The sequence below is a fragment of the Ammodytes marinus genome, assembly GCF_949987685.1.
Source record: "Ammodytes marinus genome assembly, chromosome: 13".
Lineage (NCBI taxonomy): Eukaryota > Metazoa > Chordata > Actinopteri > Uranoscopiformes > Ammodytidae > Ammodytes > Ammodytes marinus.
In genome coordinates, this window is record NC_137217.1 from 25,824,994 (window position 1) to 25,846,616 (window position 21,623).

Consider the following 21,623-nt stretch of genomic DNA (forward strand, 5'->3'; position numbering starts at 1 on the left):
TCATCAGCCTGACACCGATTTTGTCTGCTTGTTTCGCAAAACTCCAATATTTATTATGTTGACTTTTATGTTTTCATATTTTATTTCATCTCGGTGGTCTCTCTCTCTCTTCACATCATCACTCTGTCTTTGAAAAGATTTTCACAGATTTTTATTTTTTTATTTCCTCCGGTCAATCGCAGCAGAAATGCATAGCGGTTTTCATTTTAAAGCGTCAGTAAAACAGTCTCAGTGGAACCTCAATAAACAAATGCATTGCTTTAATGTGAGCCATTCCGATAACTTTTACCGCATCACAAAGAACAGCGGTTGTTGTCAGGCATAGATATTGACTTGTCAGCAAAAGTACGTTGCGTTAGAGTACTGTTGCCCAACATTAAGCAGCTAATTGCCCTTTTCTGACACCTCCATTATTTCTTAATAGAACTGGAGGTTTGCTGGCCAGATAAAGGTCACATCGATACAGTCAGTACCCCATTGATGTGGACAGAGTGTGAGCTTTCGCTGCCATGACAAAATGATTTCACAGAGTCATTTCTAAAGGGTGCTTTGCTAAAATGAGCAAACCCTATTTGGCGCTTCCGGCACTATATTAGATCAGTACATCAAACGTAGCATTAACCCAGACCACTTTGTATGACTGGGAATCCTATGCTCTGTCCAAACATTTGTATTGATACATTCACACATGCTATAGTAATGCAATAACTGCTGCTACTAGGAGTTGACAGCAGCTCAACATGGACAGAATGAAGGGGAATTTTAATTGGAAATTAGACTTGCATCTCTGGAATCATATGCATTTTAATGAGCAACATTTGTCCAAATTCCTTGCTCTCACACAAGAGGAAGAGGGAGGGGAAAGTTAATGACATGCTTTCGAAGTAAACCCATAGTTTTAATATTTATATTGAAATATTTTTGATCTGTATTTGGAAATCGCACTGGCACTGGCACCCCAGAAATGATATTAAGCACCAAATGAGATAGCGCTACTCACCCAAATCCCTGAATAAATAAGAGGAGGTGTGATTGAAACACAGTTTAAAAGCAAACCATGTCCTGGAAATGTCTTAAATAACGTCAGTCATAACCACCCCACACAGGTAAAAGCACTAATGGAATTTCACTCTCTGCATAACAAAACAGGGAAAAGCAGCAAAGGCTTTTAGCGTTATCCAACACCACATCTAATTAGTGGAATATCATAATACAATAACACAGCAGTGTCTTCTCCAGAAACCTAATTAATGGTCTATTGCGATGCGAATGTTTGATGAAATCTCACCTAACATCCCAATTAACCGGAAAGCACCACAATATCCCAAATATGATATTTAGTTTCTAAAAAATGTCTGAGCTTTTGATTCACAACGTGTGCAGCAATTTCTAACACCTAATACCCATACTTCCAAAACACAGCTGCCAGGCTTTTAACAAGATCTAGAAAACATGACCATATCACACCTGTTTTAGCGTCTCTACATTGGCTTCCCGTTTGTTTTAGGATTGATTTTAAGATTTTATTGATTACTTTTAAGGCTCTACCTTTTAGTCCCCTATGCGCCGTCTCGTAGTCTGAGGCCCTAAGGCAGTAGACTGTTGTTCCTTCCAGTGTCCAGGCTCAAAACTAAAGGGGACAGAGCCTTCTCTAGACAGGCCCCCAAGCTATGGAACGACCTGCCCTGAGGAAATGAGGTTGGCTGAGTCACTGTCCATCTTTAAATCTCTCCTCAAACCCACTTTTATCTGAGAGCTTTTCCAGATTTTATTTGAGCCTGCCTGTAGTTTTATAGTCCTGTCTTTTATCCTTCTGTTTTTATACGGCTCATTATTGTCTGCACATTACATGTATTTCATGTGTTTTGAAAAGTGCTATATAAATAAAGTTTATTATTATCATTATCATTATTATTACTACCTTACCAAATGTAGAATCAAAAACTCTGAAGACACAACACAAGTCCATTTATGGGCTGTCACAGCCAAATGCTAAGTATAGTTTAGTACTTGGTATATAGTGGAATATTCCTAAACTGCATCTCACAGTCAGGATTTTGCACTAATATGGACACTTGATTACAAAGGAAATCCCACCAGCACTTTAACAGAGTTTCACAAGTCAGGAGAATGGTGACATATCTCTAAATCACAGCATAAGCTCTGAGTGTGGGGCAACGACTACGCCAAGCGCTACCACCGGGCATCGGCATGGTTTGTTTTCCGTACTAAGTAGCTTTCCAAATAAACAACCGAAACATGCAATGTTAGTATAGTATAGTCTCTATTTGATATTTGAAGTAACCTGTGGATTTTTGACAAGCTGTAAGCCACTTATTAACGAGCAGGCATACTGCATGGGCATCTTATTAGGGGTGTGCTGCTTTGCTGAAAGTAGGCTACACTTCTAACCAGCGGCATATCCCAGGGTTCTTCAATGCCACATAATCACACAACAAGTGACCATGAAACTATTTATTTCTACTCCCACTCGCAGCAATATTACCCAAACACAGTTTTCATTGGCAGGATCAACCTGCCATGGCTTTTATTCTACCTAATCATCTTGCCTGCGGAATCAATCCATCTCGATCGCTGCCTGTTGCGGCTCTTTGAATCCCTCCTCCCCCCTCTTCCCTCACACCATCTGTCTCTCTTCCCTCGCTTCCTTCCAGCAGCCCTCTTTCAATCATTTTTTCATAACTCCTCCATCTCTCCAGCCTGTCCACCCTCATAAGCCAACCCCCCTCGCTGCCTCTCGCTCTCTGCATAAAACATACATACCACACTACGCAAGCTGCATGTAATGTGCCTTTTTCGTGTGTCCAAATTTCATAGCACAAGCGAAAACATATCAGCTAATGAGTGGAGCACGGCGGCATTGGCGCTGGCCACGCTTGATTCACGGCAACACGTTATAGCCGTCTCAGCTGCCTACCGGCTCATTATCATTTAGAACTGCTCGCTGCACAAACTACACACCCACACGGGCTGTCGCTAACTCCTGACAGGAATTAGAATTATGTGAAAGTCAAGAAGAGGGAGATTCTTACAGTTACTATTATGTAGTGCCAAGGCCTCTCGTTTGCCTTTTTTTTTTAAATAGTTTCCATAGGAGACAATGTTGGTATGTGGGGCTCATTAGAACACCCTATGTGGCTTCTCCACCCCTCACTCACGCCTTCTCACTCTTGTCTATTAAAGGCTGGGACACAATTATCCTCATTCTCTTCTCTTCTCTTTTTCACACTCACTCACTGTGAATGAGAGTCTGGAACACAATTACGCCTGTACTCTCTCTCTCTCTCTGTCTTGCACTTTATCCATCCATCCCTCCCTTTCCCTAGCTCTCTCTCTCTCTCGCTCTCTATCTCAGCTCTTATAGCTTCAGGAGAAGTCTGTGAAGGGAGCAGCTGCTGAAATATTTATTGATCTGTTTTCCTCAGTTTTATTTATTTCCCACTCTTTCCTCTCGCCTTCCCCTTCCCCTCTGCACAGACCCCCAAACACCTCCAGCACCACCAGATGTCAGGGGCGGCAGAAAATCCACAACATGAAATCATGATTTAGCATTTGTTGCACCCAGTAGTTCTTACCTGTGTAAACAAAGCAAGAGGCACGAGTGTGAGATGAAGGGAAAATGTGCGTATATACGAACACCAACAACAGCCTCAGCTACAGCGAGAAGAGATGCGGCACAGATTGAGCTGTGAGACAGGCATATCTGGAAGCCTCCACTGCAGGGGGTTGTTGACAGGAAGCGCCAAGGTGTTGCTCTTCTTTTGTCAGTGTGAAGGAAGTTGTACACAACTGCAGGCTATTGAAGTGGTAGTAGTCATGGCAACAATGCCCTGAGCAATTATAATTACAATGGTTACAGTGTTAGTACCGGACTAAATGGATTCACTGATGAATCAGACGTTATCTCTGCGTAATTAAAGGGCTTCGGTGCTATCGCATGTCCCCGTAGTAAATATTAGCGCAGTTAACCAGAAGTTGTGAGGTTAATCCAAACGGCGAGTCGTTTGAAACTGATGTATTTCTGTTCATTGTGGCACAAATGAATACACTTCAACACACATGCACAACTGCAGACACCACACACACACACACACACACACACACACACACACACACACACACACACACACACACACACACACACACACACACACACACACACACACACACACACACACACACACACACACACAGAGTCCCATCACCAGGCCGGTCCTGCATTAGAGCCTAAGCCTTTTCCATTGATTTGCCCGAGAGCTCCTTGTCTTTTGGTAATGAGGACAGGGAGAGAAGTGGGACCCTCGTCCCTCCCGGCTCCCCTAGGACAAGCCGCCTGCACTAATCTGAATTGTGTTTCCATTGACGCTAACTCCCTGGCACAAAAAGGACTAGAAGGAAGAGGAAGAATATCACACAGCGCTCTCCATCCCTCCTAACAGTATCCATTCCTCCTATGTGAGACATCTGCACATCACCAAACAAGAAAACATCTCTTTCTCCCCCTCTCTCTGTTTCTCTGCAGACAGCTCAATCTGCAGTGTGGACTGAAGCCTCCGAAACCAAAGAGAAGAAAAAATTTGCACTTTGCTGATACTCGATTTTCTCTATATGAACGCTATATTCAATAGATCAATGAGAGTTATTAATATCCATGTGTAGTCAAGCCATGAGGAAGAAGATATAATATAACTATATATATATATATATAGTATATACTGTATATAGGGGAGAACGGGGGAATCTGAGGCATCGGGTAATGTGAGCCACCCCCTGTATCTAGGCAACGGAAAACATTTGTGGTCATGTGAGATATATGTTTTCAAGCCCCTCTCATTTCCCCTTGGCCCTGAAAGAGAGGACCTCATGGTGCTGTGGTAAGCATGTTTTTTTCACCAAAATAGGTATTTTGCATGTAAAAGTACATTTTCTTGCTGTCAACTTAATCAACTGTTGTGCCAAAGCAAATGTATTCACGTAGAAAAACTTCTATCATACGTGTTGATGAACTACCAACATATGAAACCATGTGATGCTGATAACTGAAGATTAGCCTGAAATGCTAAGAGAGGTAGTTTTTTCTCAAATTGTGGTGGTGGGGGAAAGTGAGCCAAATGCTGTGGGGGCAAAGTGAGCCACTGTCTCACTTTCCCCCACCATAAGGCACAAGTTAAGTTTAGTCTTAAACATATTTTAATGTAATATTACATGACATATGTTTTATTTTAATGTCATACACATTGTAGAAAAGCCATCATGCCAAGGAAATAGACCAGGAAGACGACTTGGGGCAACCACACAGAAAGAGCACCTTCTCATCTTTCCCTGTAACCTTCAGGGCTGGAATGTAGAGTAGGCCTAGTTGTAGAGTATGTCAGACTGATGTTATAATCCAGTTAGGTCTTCTCCTGTGTTCTGAGTCCCAGGCTGTTCTTGCTGGTTCTGATTTTCCTATGCTTTGACACCCAGACACTAGATGGCTCTAAGGGTCCTGTGTTCTGACCCCCAGACTGTGTTCTAATCTAACTGGTTCCATCTTTCATTTGAATCTTATTAAAACCTTTTGAATTATAATATGTTGTATTTGATTTTGTATTTTGTTCAGAGTTACTTTCAAGTGTTTAGAAAATTTGCTTTGCTTAATTGACCAAACCCCATCATTCTTTTACTAGTCCGACATTAGTTCTGGAATGTGTGGCTAGCTTTCAGGATTCTTACTGTTATAATATGTGTTGTTATGGTAGTTTCAGAGTGGAAAAAGTAAGTGGATCAGTTTACCCCACAGCTGGGGTAAAGTGAGCCACATCACAACTTTTTTTAAAACAATCATATTTTCACTGCCCTTTGTCTTGAAAAAATTCTGCTAATGCCCATTTCTAGGAAACATCCTGAATTAATGGGAAATGGGTAAATTTGAGTGATATATCATTTTAGCTCGCTTAGAGGGGAGCAAATGTAAAAAGTGGCTCAGATTACCCCGTTCTCCCCTACTATATATATACTGTAGGACCCGGTGGGGTCTTCTGCTGCTGTAGCCCATCTGCTTCAAGGTAGGTCGTGTTTTGCGTTCAGAGATGGTATTCTGCATACCCTGGTTGTAATGAGTGGTTATTTGAGTTACTGTTGCCTTTCTATTATCTCTAACCAGTCTGCCCATCCTCCACGGACCTCTGACTTCAACAAGGCATTTTACGTCCACACAAATGCCGCTCACTGGATATTTTTTTCTTTTTCGGGACATTCTCTGTAAACCCTAGAGATGGTTTAGAGTGAAAATCCCAGTAGATCAGCAGTTTCTGAAATACTCATACCAGCCCTTCTAGCACCTTCAACATTGCCATGTTCAAAGTCACTTAAAACCCCTTTCTTACCCATTCTAATGCTCGGTTTTAACTTCAATAAGTTGTCCTGTCCAGGGGTACATGCCTAAATGCATTGAGTTTCTGCCATGTGATTGGCTGATAATTTATATGTGTATATGGTGAGTGTATATACAGTATATACACAGTATGTGTCCCCTCATTTCCCACATGGCTTGACTATGTTAGCTTTCTATTGATTTACCGCTCACACCTTTAGTGGGGGAATTGTTGAAATCCATCTTCCCAGTGGCCCAACTAAAGGAGCTATTCCACAGTGTATGCATGCATACGTTTATTTCTGTGTTTGTGTGTGTGCGTGTGTGTGTGTGTGTGTGTGTGTGTGTATGTGTGTGTGTGTGTATACGTGCCTGTGTGGGCAGTGCTTGAAGTGAATGCATGAGCCACCACTTATTCCTGCTTCTACCGCCACTCTGCTCCCTCTTGAATGATCCTTCCCTTGCACTAAATAAAACATAGTCTTTTTATACAGTTGTTAAGAGTGAAAACCCACAGCATATGTATAGTTTTCACACCCAGACCGACGCAGGTCTTTAAGGTGGTACTGGGACATGTGTGGAGGACAAGGGGAGGTTGTAAGAAAACAAATGAGTGTAGTAATTAGACGCGGTATAACTACCTGTCCCGAGCTGAAAGCGGTCCCAGTTCCTTTCCATTACACCGAACTCCATATATTATAACTGTAATTATAATTGCAAACAAGCCTCGCTGTAATCATTATTTATGACACTGACACTATGTGTAATTGCCAACCCCCCGAACCAATATGTGAGGCCCGGTGAGGTGTTTATCAAAATCTCAAGGGCAGCGAGGTGGAGCTGTGACCGCCTATCGTCACCAGCAACACTATGGGCTAACCATCCTCAGAGGATTTGAACCTGTGACCTCCCAGTCACCACTGTGGCCAGATAGATGCTAACACTATACGAGAGCTTCAGCCTGGCAGGTCACGGGTCACCAGCTCAGGGGTTATTCATCTCTGTCGGCCTGTAATTGGGAATGGTGAAAACCCCACGTAGTGAAAGCATGATGATCAATACAAGTCAACATTACCCTCTGTTCTCGCCATTTGCTACTGCCTCTGATCCCTGCCAACCCCTTACACAAGAAGTTTTAGATGTAACCTGGTGCAGTAGATAAAAAAAAAATGTTTTTAGTATGCACAATACGATTGCATAATTTACAACCTTTGATGTTAAGAAAAGAGAATCCCTGTTATATTGTCCTTATGTCTTATTTTTTTTTAACATTGGTCATGCCCGCCTTCATTTATTTTTTACAAATTATTTTTTATTCCCTGTTTCATTTAGTCTTCATATTGTTGTGGGTTTCTGCTTCCAAGTCATATTTCTTCTTATTTCTTCAAGAGACTATGAGGAACTTTTAAATGTTTATGAAACAGTCACATTTATCCTCTGATGATAATAATGATCTGTCACATTCGTATATAGGTATTACTAATGCCTTTGCTATGGTCCAAATACCAGTAAACTCAGCAGAAGCAGCAATTAACCTCCTGCAGACCTGAAATGCTTTTTTCCCGAACACTGAATCCAACTTTACTTTGCTTCACCATCTTAATGTCACCATTATTGCATCCTGTTTCACTCACTTCCAAAACTAGGGAACACGTTTCAGGCACGTGCTAGCAAAGATCTTCAAGGCTCTTTTTTCCAAAGGGGGTGCTAGAATCAAAAACTAAAGGTTCCTCGTAGTCACTTTAAATCTGTTTTACTGACTGATCTGCATTAGTTGATTTTTGTAATTTTGTTAGCCAGAATGCTAGCCAAATCCCATGCAGGACCATTAGGACTAAACTTAACTAAACTGGTTCCTTTACAACTTGAAATCCACTTGTTGGTTGCTGTGTTTGATATGATTAATTGCACTGTATTCAGAAATGTATAGTCATGATTTCATTTCTAATGTGGAAAAGCATTCAGTAATCAGTGGGTGGGAGATGAAAGAATCTCAAACGTGTTCTCACTATCTGATGCATTTCCCCCTGACAACACGTTCTGACTTTGCTACACCAGCACTAGAGGGGATTCTATCAAAAATCTATCTAAATTAAAACAAGTCTTACCACTCTTCCCCAGTTCACCATACTTTATTCACCAAACGTCCTTTATTAGGGTCAAGATGTGTGTTCATTTCCAAGTTTCAAATCTCAACCAATAATTTAAAGAGTACTTTTTCATGCAGAACCAAACTATTTGTTCTCCAACACAGTACCTATCTCTGCCTGTCCTAGGTCAAAACACGGCTGGATTTTCTTAAGGTGCTTTCTTGGCTCCCCTATGAGTGAGAAATTGATTCAGTGGAAGATGTTGGATGTGAAGTGCCACCGGCCACCACACACCAGCAAGAGGAATCCAAATAAAGGAAAACCCAGAAGGAAAAGCATTCAGACCACAGACCCACTCCAGGCTGGTTAAACCTCCAACCCTTTTCCCAGAGGCTCTTGAGACCACATCCAGGCCCTTTCCGTCCAACACTTGCAGAGAAATAAACCCGGACAAAATGGCAGAGCATTTCTAAGCCAACAGAGAACAACAGCTCAACAAATCCATGGATTTCAAAGGGAGGGGGGGGGGGGGGAAGCAGAGGCCCATCCAGAATAGGAGCGCAAGGCATCTGTTGATGCTGGCATCTCCATTCTCTTCATCTCCAAGCCAAGACTGGTAATTCAGTCAAGTGTGTGCGAGCATGTGGGTCTGTGTTTGTGTTGTGTGTGAGGCGGGGCAGGGTAGAAAGGTGGCTACATGCTAACATGTGCGATGCGCATTGACCCCACTTGGCCCCCATATGTTGCTGAAACAAGAAGGATGGCGGGCTACAGAGAGACGCCGCCTGTTTTCACCTGTGCGCCTGCCCTGTACACTTCCTTTCACCAGAATCTTTGTCACAGCAGTGCATGTGGACCCATCTGTTGGACTGTGTGTACATATATGTACAGTATAAAGGAGAGTGAAAGTGGGATTTCTTAAACAATTGCATATACTGACGGAATGATGGCCCTTAAAAATGTAAATGTAAAATTAAAATCAAATCCTTTGTAATATAACCTTAAACGTCTTTTGCTGTGACCTATGTAACACCGCCAACGGAAGCAATTACTCTTGTCATCTTCACTTTTCGCAGAATCGATGACAGCATTATTCTCATTATCAGATCTTGCAGGTTTCTGTCATAACAGAAATCCTTTGAGCGTTGAATATATTGTCTAATTTCATCTGTGTGTGTGTGTGTGTGTGAGTGTGTGTGTGTGTGTGTGTTTGTGTGTGTGAACACATTCACAGACTTAATGTTCCATAATCGGGGAAAAACAGCAACGCCTCCCAGTGTCTGGTCCCGCAGATGAAACAGGTTGTGATTAATCGCAGACAGCTTGTGTGCCAGAAAAACATGGATATTTGACTCTATGTATGCGTAGGCGCTGGGCCATCCACCTTTCTGGAGTTATGTTTCTCAAACATTTGAAGTGGAAGAAAAGGGAGAGTGACTTTGGAGTGGTCTGTGCATTCACACGCCAAGCCAACAGAACATCTTTGAATAGGATAATTGTGTATTGCAGCTCAGAGAAAGACCTCTTTCAATCTGGTTGGTATGCCATTGTAAGGGTCTCAAACACACATTTTACTATCTGTTTCTGAGGGAATGAAGGAAGTCATGTCGCTATTTCTTCATTCCCTCTATTAGAAATATCTTCTGAATAAAATAAGTCCTTCAGGGGCATTTGTGTTAGTCATTAATAACCTGGCAATAATAACTCACATCCGCTAAACAATGCCGGTGAACCATTTGGCAACTACTGGCTCCGCTTTCAGGATCACAGATTTAAAAAAAGGAATATTCCACTGCTGCATGATTTAGCAAGCAGCGGACGGTGCCCTTTTAACAGTCATGTTCTTCCTTCATAATGCATGCTTTCTACCTTTAAAAGATGGACGTGTGGTGGACCTATACAGCTACTCTAGAGCAGCAGGCAGGATCCCTCTCTGAGAATCATCTTATTCGCATGTGTGCTGCAATGTGCACAACTCGCATCAATATCCAATCACTCCTCAACTGTGGCTTACATGATTGGTCACACCTTCACATCCCAAAGACACACAGGTTACTGATTCCCTGGGCTGGAGGATGAAATGAGATTCAGTGTGGTTGTAGGGATGGTTTGCATGGTGCTGAGAGCATTGTGTGTGTGTGTGTGTGTGTGTGTGTGTGTGTGTGTGTGTGTGTGTGTGTGTGTGTGTGTGTGTGTGTGTGCGTGTGCGCGTGTGCGTGTGTGTGCGTGCGTGCGTGCGTGTGTGCGTGTGCGTGTGTGTGTGTGTGTGTGTGTCTTGTACGTCCTGCAGGGCTGTCCGTCTGCTCTGTGCCTGGTGTGGAGAAGGGGGTCTCGCTGTGGCAAGCCAACCATGACCAGCTGGGCTCCCCTGCCCACAAGGTGCTCAGGAGCAGGAGGCTATAGCCCGTCTGCATCTGCAGGTTGTTAACCTAGCATCTTATTGCTCTGACACATCAATTATTGTTAATAAGGGCCAGAGTAATTTATTTATATAATGATTTCCCACAGGACGATGGCAGTACTAATTGAACCATGTGTGTGTGTGTGTAATTGCATGTGTGTGTGTGTGTGTGTGTGTGTGTGTGTTCACATGGAGGGAAATGATTCATGTCCATGGTGAAAATGCAGTGCCCAACTAACAAATGGGTGGACATCCCATAGCATGGTGAGAACATTAGAGGATGATGTGATAAAAAATGCAAAAGGGTTTTAAATATTCCCTGGTTGGCGGTCCCCGTGGACCACAACAACATATCGGAAACTGTTTGTGTAATTCATAATGAAGCAGTTAATAGGCCTAATCTGCATCTTCTGGTGGTGTGAGTTATCCTGATGACACTGGGAAAGGGTTTTAACTGCAGGAATGTTGGAGCAGATGAATGAAGTGTGTTTGTCTCTTGTTGAGCTGTGGGAAGATATGTGTTGCCAGTGATAAAAACACATTAGGCTTGACTACTCAGTGCCTGTTTGACTCGCTCAGCACCCTAACCGTCCACCTTTCACCATCCATCTCTCTGCCTCTTTCGACCTTGGCTTTGAAGAGAGAGAACAAAACACTGTCATCCCCTCTGCATTGCTTCTACCCATACTTACATTAACCCCGCCAACACCACCCACACTTCCCCCCCCCCCCCCCTCCCTCTTTGCACTGGTGGTGCGTCGTGTGCAGGCCATTCATATCACGTAAAGGAATGTCCACAGAAGACTGAGGATGGAAGTCTATTCTCTCTCTCTCTCTCCATCTCTCTCTCTATCTCTCTCTCCCTCTCTCTCCAAGTAAACATCTTAACATGCATCACTCGTTGCTTACACTGAACCACGAGGTTGGCTTGGAGATGAACCTGGCGCTGCGCTCACGTACACGCACACTTACTATTCAAGCGCGCACGCACGCACACACACACACACACACACACACACACACACACACGAACACACAAACACACACACAACTGCATCTCTCTCACACTCTCTACATTTGTACATATCTTCATGAGCAAATGGAAAGCTGGAGCGCAGTGCCACAGCAGGCACGCTTGATTCGAGGCAGGTAGTCCCCCCTCCTCTCCTCATCATTAGTATTCACCTCCACAACCGTTTTCAGATAAATGAAAGGCAAAGATACGTGCGTGGCAGTACAGGACCGTCAGCACATATCGCTCAAGAACCTCGTAAGAACTTACCTTTCGATAGCAAAACCAGGATCAAACCAGCAAACGCGTTCCGCAAGAGGAAGCAGCCCATGATGGAGTTGTGATTGATTTTCTGCTTGTTTTTGCAGCTAAGTGCCTTGGTATTCCTCCTTTATGATGCCGTTGCGGGGAATCTGTGTTTACAAAAATAAATAAAAAACGATCCAGAGAATGAATGTCCAACAGCAATAGTCCAACGCTTATGTGACTGGACGAAAACACCAGTCTTGTCCACTTGACTTTTCCTTTTGATGAACACCGGCGGAGGCAGAGACAGAGAGGGATGTTTATCTTCTCCTGTGTACAGTCTCTCAACCAGAAAATATCAGATTAGAAGAAAAAAATAATATCCCAGACACTTAGTTTGCTTCTCAGTGCCTTGAAGGAAAGAGAAAATATTTCAGAAAATGGATGAGAGGAAAGGGTCGAATCTTAAAACTGTCCAATGACTTGACGTAAATATGTTGTTTGTCAGGGAACAGAAGGGGGTCTGTGCGTCCTGACCAGTCGCAAGTCGCCACTCCAGCCTTAATTAGCCTGGTCCCGTATGTCTCTGTTGGTATGCAGCGCGCCTCGTCGCTCCGCACTCAGCGCGTCGCAGGGAACATAGCACTGAATTCGAGGCGCACTAGAAAGAGCGTGATTGACAGTTCAAGGAGAGCCGTTTCCCCCAATCACCGGTCCCAAGGAAGGAGGCGGGATTTACGATTGAGCCGATGTCCCGCTCGGAGAGGCCGGCCAAGACGCTTCACCGGCCAATGGGAGGCGCGCGCTGGGCGGGCAGGGCGCAGAGCGAAGCACGGCGCGGTGATAATGCAATGTGATTTATAGCCAGTTCGGCGATGCTGCAGTACTCAGAGAAAACAGTCCACAGGGGGACAGACAAGCATAATAACTACAGGGACAGAGGTGTGGGGGTGGGGGTGAGTGAGTGGGGGGCACGGTGGAGCCATATGGGCTCCGGTGCGAGGGTTTTGGAGACGATTAATGAAAACAGAACGACAGGTTGTGTTGCTGATGAGCAGATGTTACTCAATTGCTGAAAATGAATATTGTCAGATCTGCAGGAGTAGCGTGTAAAGGAGAAAGATGCCCACGCATATATACAGCATATCATGGGTTGACTGGTTGGCTGCAGAAAACACCCCATCTGACTCAATCACACTGCTGACTTAATGGCAGTCGACATAAAATCATGTAGGAAGACACTATATTTCTGCTGAAGTACTAATGAGCCATTTATAAACATGGTAGTCAGTGTCTCCTCTGCCCTGCATCTGACTGCTACTAAAAGTGTTTGATGCCGTTTCCTACAGTGAAGATCTAATTTTCTGTAAAAGGCCATTCACACGGTGAGCTAATCATATTGCTACTGCACAGCCAGGAAGAAAGGAAACTCCCTGAAAACTTGAGAGCTAATGTTATGCTTACGTCTCTAATATGTTGGCAGTTCATTACAGTCATAACTTCCTCTTTCAGAAAGCACACTACATAAAGCTAATGCAGTACCCATTTGGGTCCATTTTGTGCAAAGGTTTCGGTATGCATGAGTTGATTATTTCCACCTTTTTTTGGTGGATATGCTTGTTTTTTTTATTCCCAAAATAACCAATTAATGCTTTATTACTGCTGAGTGCATATAAAGCACCACAGATGAGTTATGGTAGTCGGAAAGTGTGTACAAGTGTGTACAATATATACATTTGGGGATTAACTGACTGCATATCTGCCAAAGATGAAATATGGAGAAAGATGAATGGGCAAGGGGCAAAGAAAACCCAGGACTGATTCATGAGTCAGCTAATCAAGTCTAGTGTGTGATTTGTTTGTTATTATTATTATTATTATTATTATTATTATTATTATTATTATTATTATTATTATTATTATTATTATTATTATTATTATTATTATTATTATTATTCACTTTTAATAAGATGGACATTTTATTAAACAGTAGATTTGTTCTTGTTTTGTTTTTATCTCACTGATGCAAAATTAATGATTTTAGTTTTGGATACTTCAGATACAGTATATTGGGACAGACAGACACACACACATAGATAGTTTTCTAAATCATAATCCTGCTATGTATATGCAAAGTTGTAAAAAACAGTGAGACCAACAATATCAAGATAATAAAATAATTCAATAAAGAGAGTTGGTCTTGTCTATGGCCTGAGGGAAACCCGATATTCAACATGGCTTACACATCTGTAACAACATGCCATTGTTGGTACAAAACAATCAAGCCTAGCACACTAAGTATACTTTAATCAGCATATCCTCCTTGTTGCGTTTGAACATACAGTATTTACACAGAACTGCCGCAGGACAGTCATTGTACAGCTTCCACATTATCACAGAAACATTGCCTCTACGTGATATTGAAAACACTGCTCCAAACAAAACATGGTTTAGCAAATGCAGTTGGGAAGATAAATGAATGGTATTAATTGTTGCAAATCATTAATTTAGCTGTGTTTCCTTGCAGTTTTTTTTTTTTTTTTTAGACCTGGCACAAGTTTGTTTGTATTCTGCTTGTTCAAGTTATTCCGTAAAATAAGAAACACCTGCAAAAATGTTGACATGAATTTGCATTTTGACTGGGATTTTACAAAGCCAATTACCCTGAGACCTCGTCAGCTCCCGTCATACGGTATGCCATACTGAACAGCACAGCAGAAGTGGGCTCAGAGGAAGGCAGAGACAGGAATATTTCTTCATTTTGGGAAGACTGACATGCATCAGGAAAAAAGGAAATTGTTCAGCATTTTTTATAGCTAAAGGCAACATAAGCTAACTTACACACACACACACACACACACACACACACACACACACACGCACACACACAACATGCTCATGTGTTAACACTTCTTTGATTTGAGTGTCAGTCATATTGGTTCTGTAATTCAGCTGTATATCTTAGAAAGGCTTTTCTAGTGTAAACTTAAACAAAGCTGCAATGCGAATGTGGAGCCAAAATAAAAAAGTAATGGACATGCGCCAATTACTACCAACTCCATTGACTGCTCAGTTTAGACCCTGGTGAGATGTTTTCAAATTCTCATCGATTGATTTATGCCTATCAATTTTTTTTTAAAGCTTTTTTTTTCCAACAGTGTGTGCTTTTATCCCCAAGGGCAACACTGATGGGAATAACATGAAGAATCATTAATCCTACATCAATGTGCGGCATTAGTATGAGCATCGAGCGGGACTTGAGGGCTCATTGTCAAGGTTTTAGTTCAGCAAGATTCAGCCGGCTGAGACGGTCGGGAAGTTGAGGTGGTTGGAAGCGGCAGGGGGACAAGGTGGGATAAAGAATGACACAGAGGCTTAGCAGGCACAGGTAGAAGGGGTAGGGTAGGTTTTATTCTGCAGGAATTTGGATGCACAAGGAATAAACAAGCAATACTTCAGGCACAGGAACTCTGGGGAAAATTCCCCGAGAACTTCACTACAAGAGATATAGGCTACTGGAGATTCTGAATGTAGCTAATGGGGCGCATGTAACCACGGCACTACTTGAGACAGGGAGGGCCCGCAGAGGCTCACTTAGACGTCTTACAGAGACTGATAGTGGATCTGGATTTCAGACAACATCATAACAGAGTCTAAGGACACAGGCTGTGTAGATTGCGGCATTTTTTTTTTGATTTTTGATTATGGGATTATTATATAACATTGACTGGATTTATTGGTGGAATGGGCAAATACAGAAAGAAAGGCAATTAGAAAACGGGGAGTAAAGGTGAGTGCACGATGATAGGTATATTTAAGGTTAAAAATGAGTGTATGTGCTTGCTCAGTGAATTTAAATGTTGGCTGAGGGCAAAGTACTAAAAAGAAAAGTGGAGGCCAATGGCTTTAGACAGGACCAAATGTTAAAAGAGAATATAATGCAATAGGACAGGACATGTGTTAAAATAAGACGGTACAATAATGTTTGATCTGCTTAGAGCTTGTACCTTCTCCCAGGCCTTCTTACTCAAACATGTGCAGGACACTTTCTTTTTTCTAACGAGGAAGACCTCATCACCTTCTGAAGCTATAGCAATAATGAGAGCAGTCAGAGCTTTGACTTTTTGTAGATGTTCAGTTGTTATACCTTTAGTCTTTGATTTATTCCTTAGTGAAGGTTCTCATAGCTGCAACAACCAGTTCCTGTAATTTATGTTTGATTTAATAATCCCACTCATTTCTGCACAAATGTTAATCTCTTTTCTCTATTTTTAATGATTTTGTTGAGTGTCCATTTTCTTATAGTCCTTCCGCTACTGTGCTTACAAACTTTACGTGGCTGTCTTGGTGACACAGTGATCCGGGTTGTTTGATGTACGATGGGTTCACGATGCGTACTAGAGTGTGATTGACTGGCCGCACTGCCACTGAGTGCATCATCACTCAACGGGCCAAGAACAGAGAGGTTAGTTTGATGGATTGCAACTTAACCATATTAGACTTCTGCAAGATGCATTGTTACATGTGTGCATATGTTTATCTCTATACTTAAATGTGCAGTAAAGTTTTATGCCTGAGCATATAGTATCTGCCTATACTGCCCACAGTAAGAGTCACTTAGAATGGCTTGGAGGAAATGACAGTAATGTAACACTCAATTAATAAAAAATAAATAAAAAAGCAGACCCGTACTATAATGTCATATCTTGACACCTTGACTGTGGGGACAAACATGGGGGGGGGAGGCACCTTTTGCAAACTTGTTTGGAAAGCAGAGTTTATGCAAAGATGTCTGACTTGGAGCACATCTGACCATGGGGAACGTGTCCCTGAAGTGTCTGTGGCTGTGGAGCTATACCAGTAATATGGTAATGTATGGAGATTCGGGCATGGGGTGCTTTTTTGCCTTTTTCCCCTTGCTCCGTCTTTAAGACCCTCAAATTAATTGGCATGGCAGAGGCGGTAGTCACTTGGTTGTAATCACTGTCCCCTTGGAGAAGCCTTCTGTGGAGGACTGAAGGAGAGAGAGAGAGGGAGAGAGAGAGAGAGAGCGGGACTGAGGGAGGGAGAGAGAGCCAGCGAGAGCCTTTGGACTCTGAAGTTTTGTTCTATCCCAAGAGGAGCAAGGAGGCAGAAAGACGAGGGGTATGAAGGAAGAGGGAAAAAATGGGGGGAGAAGCTTGAGAGGGAGTTGTGGCGCTAATTCCCCCACTGCCAGATACATGGAGGTCTACAGATGGAAGGGAAAGAATTGTAGATGGGAGATTCATATAAGTGGATCATGGATGGAGATTGATGGTTGGATTGGTTGGGAGAGATTGTAGGGCAATGGGTTTTAAGGAGGTTTGATTGACATGAAGAAGGGGAGTGGTGGGTCAGGAATAGGATGACAGAAGTCGATTGACATTAAAGCGCTGGCTCTTGTAACTTAATTGGGTTTTCACCCTCTGTAAACTTTACAAACCGAGGGAGGAAAAAATCAGCCAGGAACACGCCTCACATTTCTAATTCAGAGAAGATCAGATTTAATAACCATAACTTATTCATTTGGATAGTGACTAGACAAACAAGTGCTGTTAGCGCCACAAAAGTCAACGTCGGCACTTCCGCTTTTAAGCACACAATTGTTTGCACTGCTGATTGCTGCGACCGCCACAGGGCCCCTTGAAATCGAGGAAGTACATCTGAAGAGGAGACGACCAAATCAGTCTGTCTAGAGATAACGGAAATGGAGTGAAGTCGAATAAAGGAGGAAAAGAGGAAAAGTGGAAAATAGAGAGAAAAAAAAAGACTTTCTCACTTTGAGGGTCAAAATGTAAATGTTGTACTCCATCTTGGTCAAGGCTGCTAATTGCTTTAACCAAAGGATGAGTGTGTAACTAGGTGTTAGTTGGATATACATGGATGTGTCTCCCCGTAGGCGTAGTAGAATGATGGATAGTAAATGAGTGATGAAACAGTGCAGGGAGAGTCACCTTTTAAGCAGTGAATGAAGTCTGAGCGCGTCAGGGAGTGCGGCCTTGAAGCCGGATCAAAGCCATGAGTCGAGCTGTAATAGATGATGGAATTTAATCATGTCTCTTTCTCTCTCTCTCTCTCTCTCTCTCTCTCTCTCTCTCTCTCTCTCTGTTTTGCGGCGTTCAGCAGCATTTAACTGCCATTTTTATCCATTTGTTTTAATTTGCCACTCCATCAGATTTTCCGTACAACTGCGACACGAAAAACACTGACTTTCTAGATGCCAGTCACTGACACGCAAGCATCAGAGCTAATTACTGTATTAGTGCAGACCGATGTCGGATGGGCCGGCCGTGTTTCATGTCACATCAGTGCCATAGTTAGCGTCCGCCGGTTGCCTTCTGGCCATGGAGGAGGCCTTTGCTGCTGAGCTCTGTCGTTTTTTTTTTACCCTCAGCCTGGTAATAAGTGCCGCATCTCTCCCCGCAAACCGTCCCCTACTAATTAAAAAATTCTTAATGATAGTACTTAAAGAGCATTCCTTATGCCATCAATCACCCCACATATCGAATAGATCTCGAAGCAAAATGAGCAGCAACAAACTGAACTCTTCAGATGGTGTGGAAGAAACAAATGGCATGCTTCATTATCATCAAGAGCACTTTTGCATCCATTTGTATCCATAACTGTTGCACTTAAAGCAGCGACTCATCAATCAGAGATACGTTCACAGGGATTATTGAACCCTGACTCAGCCATAAGGGCGGCTTTTCAGAAGTGTCCACAAATGCAGTTTGGTCCAGATCACTCCAATGGCAAGCCTTTAGAAAAAGATAGAAGAGAGGTCATGAAATACTTTGCTCCCAGTATGAATTTGCAGTCTCACAGCCAACATAAATGTGGCATTGATGAATAACCGGTATCTGAAGGTAGATATCTATCACAGATAATAGTTTTTAAGCTTTGAGCTTGTCTGCTTAAGACCGGCTCACACATCATCTTAGCCACTCCCAAGCTCCCTAATGGATTCTCTGCCCCTGTCGTCCGTCTCTTTTGTCCTATTTTTCATTTAAGCACACCAGAGCGAATCAAGGTTTTTTTTCCGGATTTTTTTAGTTTTTGTTTCTGTTTCAAGTTGTTGTCTTTCTCCTCTTTTTATTTCCCTCTCCGCCTCCCATTATGCCAGAAGTCCCTCTCAAGCCGACTATTTGTCTATCCGCTTTTTACCTCCTCCGCTTCCCCGCTTCAATTTCCATCTCCCCAGCTTGATTCAGCAGTAATGAGTGCAGCTTAAGGTGGGGCTGGCCCGGGGTGAGCTAGGGAGAGGCAGGGAGGGTAATGAGGATAGCAACCTCGCTTTTTGCCAGAGGTGTCAAAAGAGAGTAAAATGGATGAGGGGCGGAAAAAGAGAGAGAGAGGGGGGGGGGGGGGGGTAGCAAGGGCCAGGGAGACAGACAGACTAAGTGACGGGCAGTACTAACGCTTGCAATAAACGCATTCAGCTGATGAACAAATGCACCCATGTGTGACAGTCTGACTGTTTAGGAAAGTGTGGTGGTGGGTTTATTAAAAAAATGCTAAAAATGTTTTTTTTAATCTTTTTTAAAGAAATGTTTGTGTACAACTATGTAATAATAATGAATAAACCAACAGCCATTATCCTCAATCATAATATTTTATTAATAAATGTATCAATAACTTCAGTATGATTACCTATTTAGCCACCTGGGATCTTCAGAATGACTCCATTAATTGGCTGGTAAGGATCCCACCGTTAAGAAAATGAAGAAATCAAAGAAGGAAGCACATGATGTACATGATGCCGCCAATGCAGATCAGCAGCTTGGCAAAAGAGGAGTCTAGTGACTGGTGATGCTTTCTTATTCTGTAGATTTTCTCATTCTTCTGAGCAACCACTGGGGACAGGTAATCTTACTGAGAGTTGGTAAGAAAGAAATGAATTATTGAATGAATTAACAGACGGCTCTTAAAATCAATATGAAGTTGAATAGAAAAGAAAAAGGCCTGCTAACAACATAACAACAACGACATAGTATCATGTCCTTTATTGACACATTCAATGTCTGCACATACTGTTTTCAGTCGCCTATAAGTAAAAAAAAATTCCCATCATCTTTCCATTTCTCCCTCCTTGCTCCCATACCTTCCCTTGTCACTATTCACTTTGTTTTGCCCCCGAATCAGTCTTTCTCATTTAATCCAGAATTGATTTAATCATAATCCTATCATTGACACAATCCTGAAACCCACTCCCGTATCCAGGCCAATCCTGCGTCGTCTCATGCTCTTCTTCTCCTCTATCTCGTTCTCTATCTATCCCGCTCTGCATTCCTCTGTGAATCATTACAACTGGGCGTCTTGATTGGATGTGGCTGGCGTTGCCAAGCGTTTTATGCCGCAGAATTGGTGCCATGCATACGATATTATGTTGGCAACCGGCAGTGTATTATCACCACAGCACTGATATACAGAACTGTGAAGATAAATTGGCAATCAGTCAGGATGGTTGACACACTCCAAAGTATTTCAATTTATCGTCTTCAAACGATTCAGCGTTCACATCCATCATAAGAGTAAACACTTGAAATCCTTGTATTTTTACGGCTGCGGTGCCGTAATTACATCTCAAAACCACATACGGTCATAGAAGGCATGCAGCCATATTCATTAGCTCTCACTGCTTCATTAACATGTGTACAGGAGGACTATATACAGAATGTATTTTTTTTAGCTATGCAAACACTAAAGACAGAGCTGCTCTGGTGGTGGAATTATGCTGGAAACTATCATAACTACTGTCTATATCCTGGGCCACTTGTTCCAAAACAACTTTCGAAAAAAGCCACCAAGAGCAAAATGTGTTTTGTCTTTTGTGTCTCATTAAATACATCCTGACGTTTAATAAATAATATGACATGTCAAATAATTGATTATTCCCACTCTATGTAACACCAGCCTCCTCTGTACGATTTCCACGCTGGAAATTAATCAGACTGGATATAATTGAGCTCACATTTGTAGCAATAATAGCGGAACATCAGCGAGTCAGCTAACGTTTAACAGTCTATTGTCTACAGCAAGTGAAACCACAGTGGCCTGTCTTGTGTGGGTCCAATTTGCTTATATTTTTGTTTGGTGTACAGATTAATATGAAGCAGCTATATATTTTTTATGTTGAAAAAAATATGTATACTGTGTGTACAAAGCAAACACATTGTGCGATATAGAGTAGATGTTGTTGTCTGATTCTAGGGTTGGATATATACGTGTATATAGCTCAGAATTCCTTCCTATCTTTTGGTTTGATGTAACTGATATGTTATACTTTAAGTAAGATAGACAACTTAAGTATACGTATAGATAATAACTATATCTGTGTATGAAAGCTGCCCTCCTCTTTACAATCTTGCAGAAAACTCTTTCAGGTTGAATGTAATAAGGGCTAAAGGTTGCAATCATATTGGCAGAATCCTTGAGCACAATTTAAAAATGCAGTGAGTGTAGACAAGCGGCCGAATC

At 42.3% G+C, this 21,623-nt stretch overlaps 1 protein-coding gene across 1 annotated transcript in view; it reads right to left on the reverse strand.

The window, feature by feature from the left end:
- Positions 1 to 12,235, reverse strand: part of iglon5 (IgLON family member 5) — a gene marked incomplete at its 3' end in the record, with an annotated part of 88,942 nt that extends 76,707 nt beyond the window's left edge. Inside the window, exon 1 of the mRNA XM_080039187.1 lies at positions 12,150 to 12,235. Coding sequence (XP_079895313.1) covers positions 12,150 to 12,210 — 61 coding nt within the window. The 5' untranslated portion in view covers positions 12,211 to 12,235. The remainder of the gene's footprint in view (positions 1 to 12,149) is intronic.
- Positions 12,236 to 21,623: the final 9,388 nt, after the last annotated feature.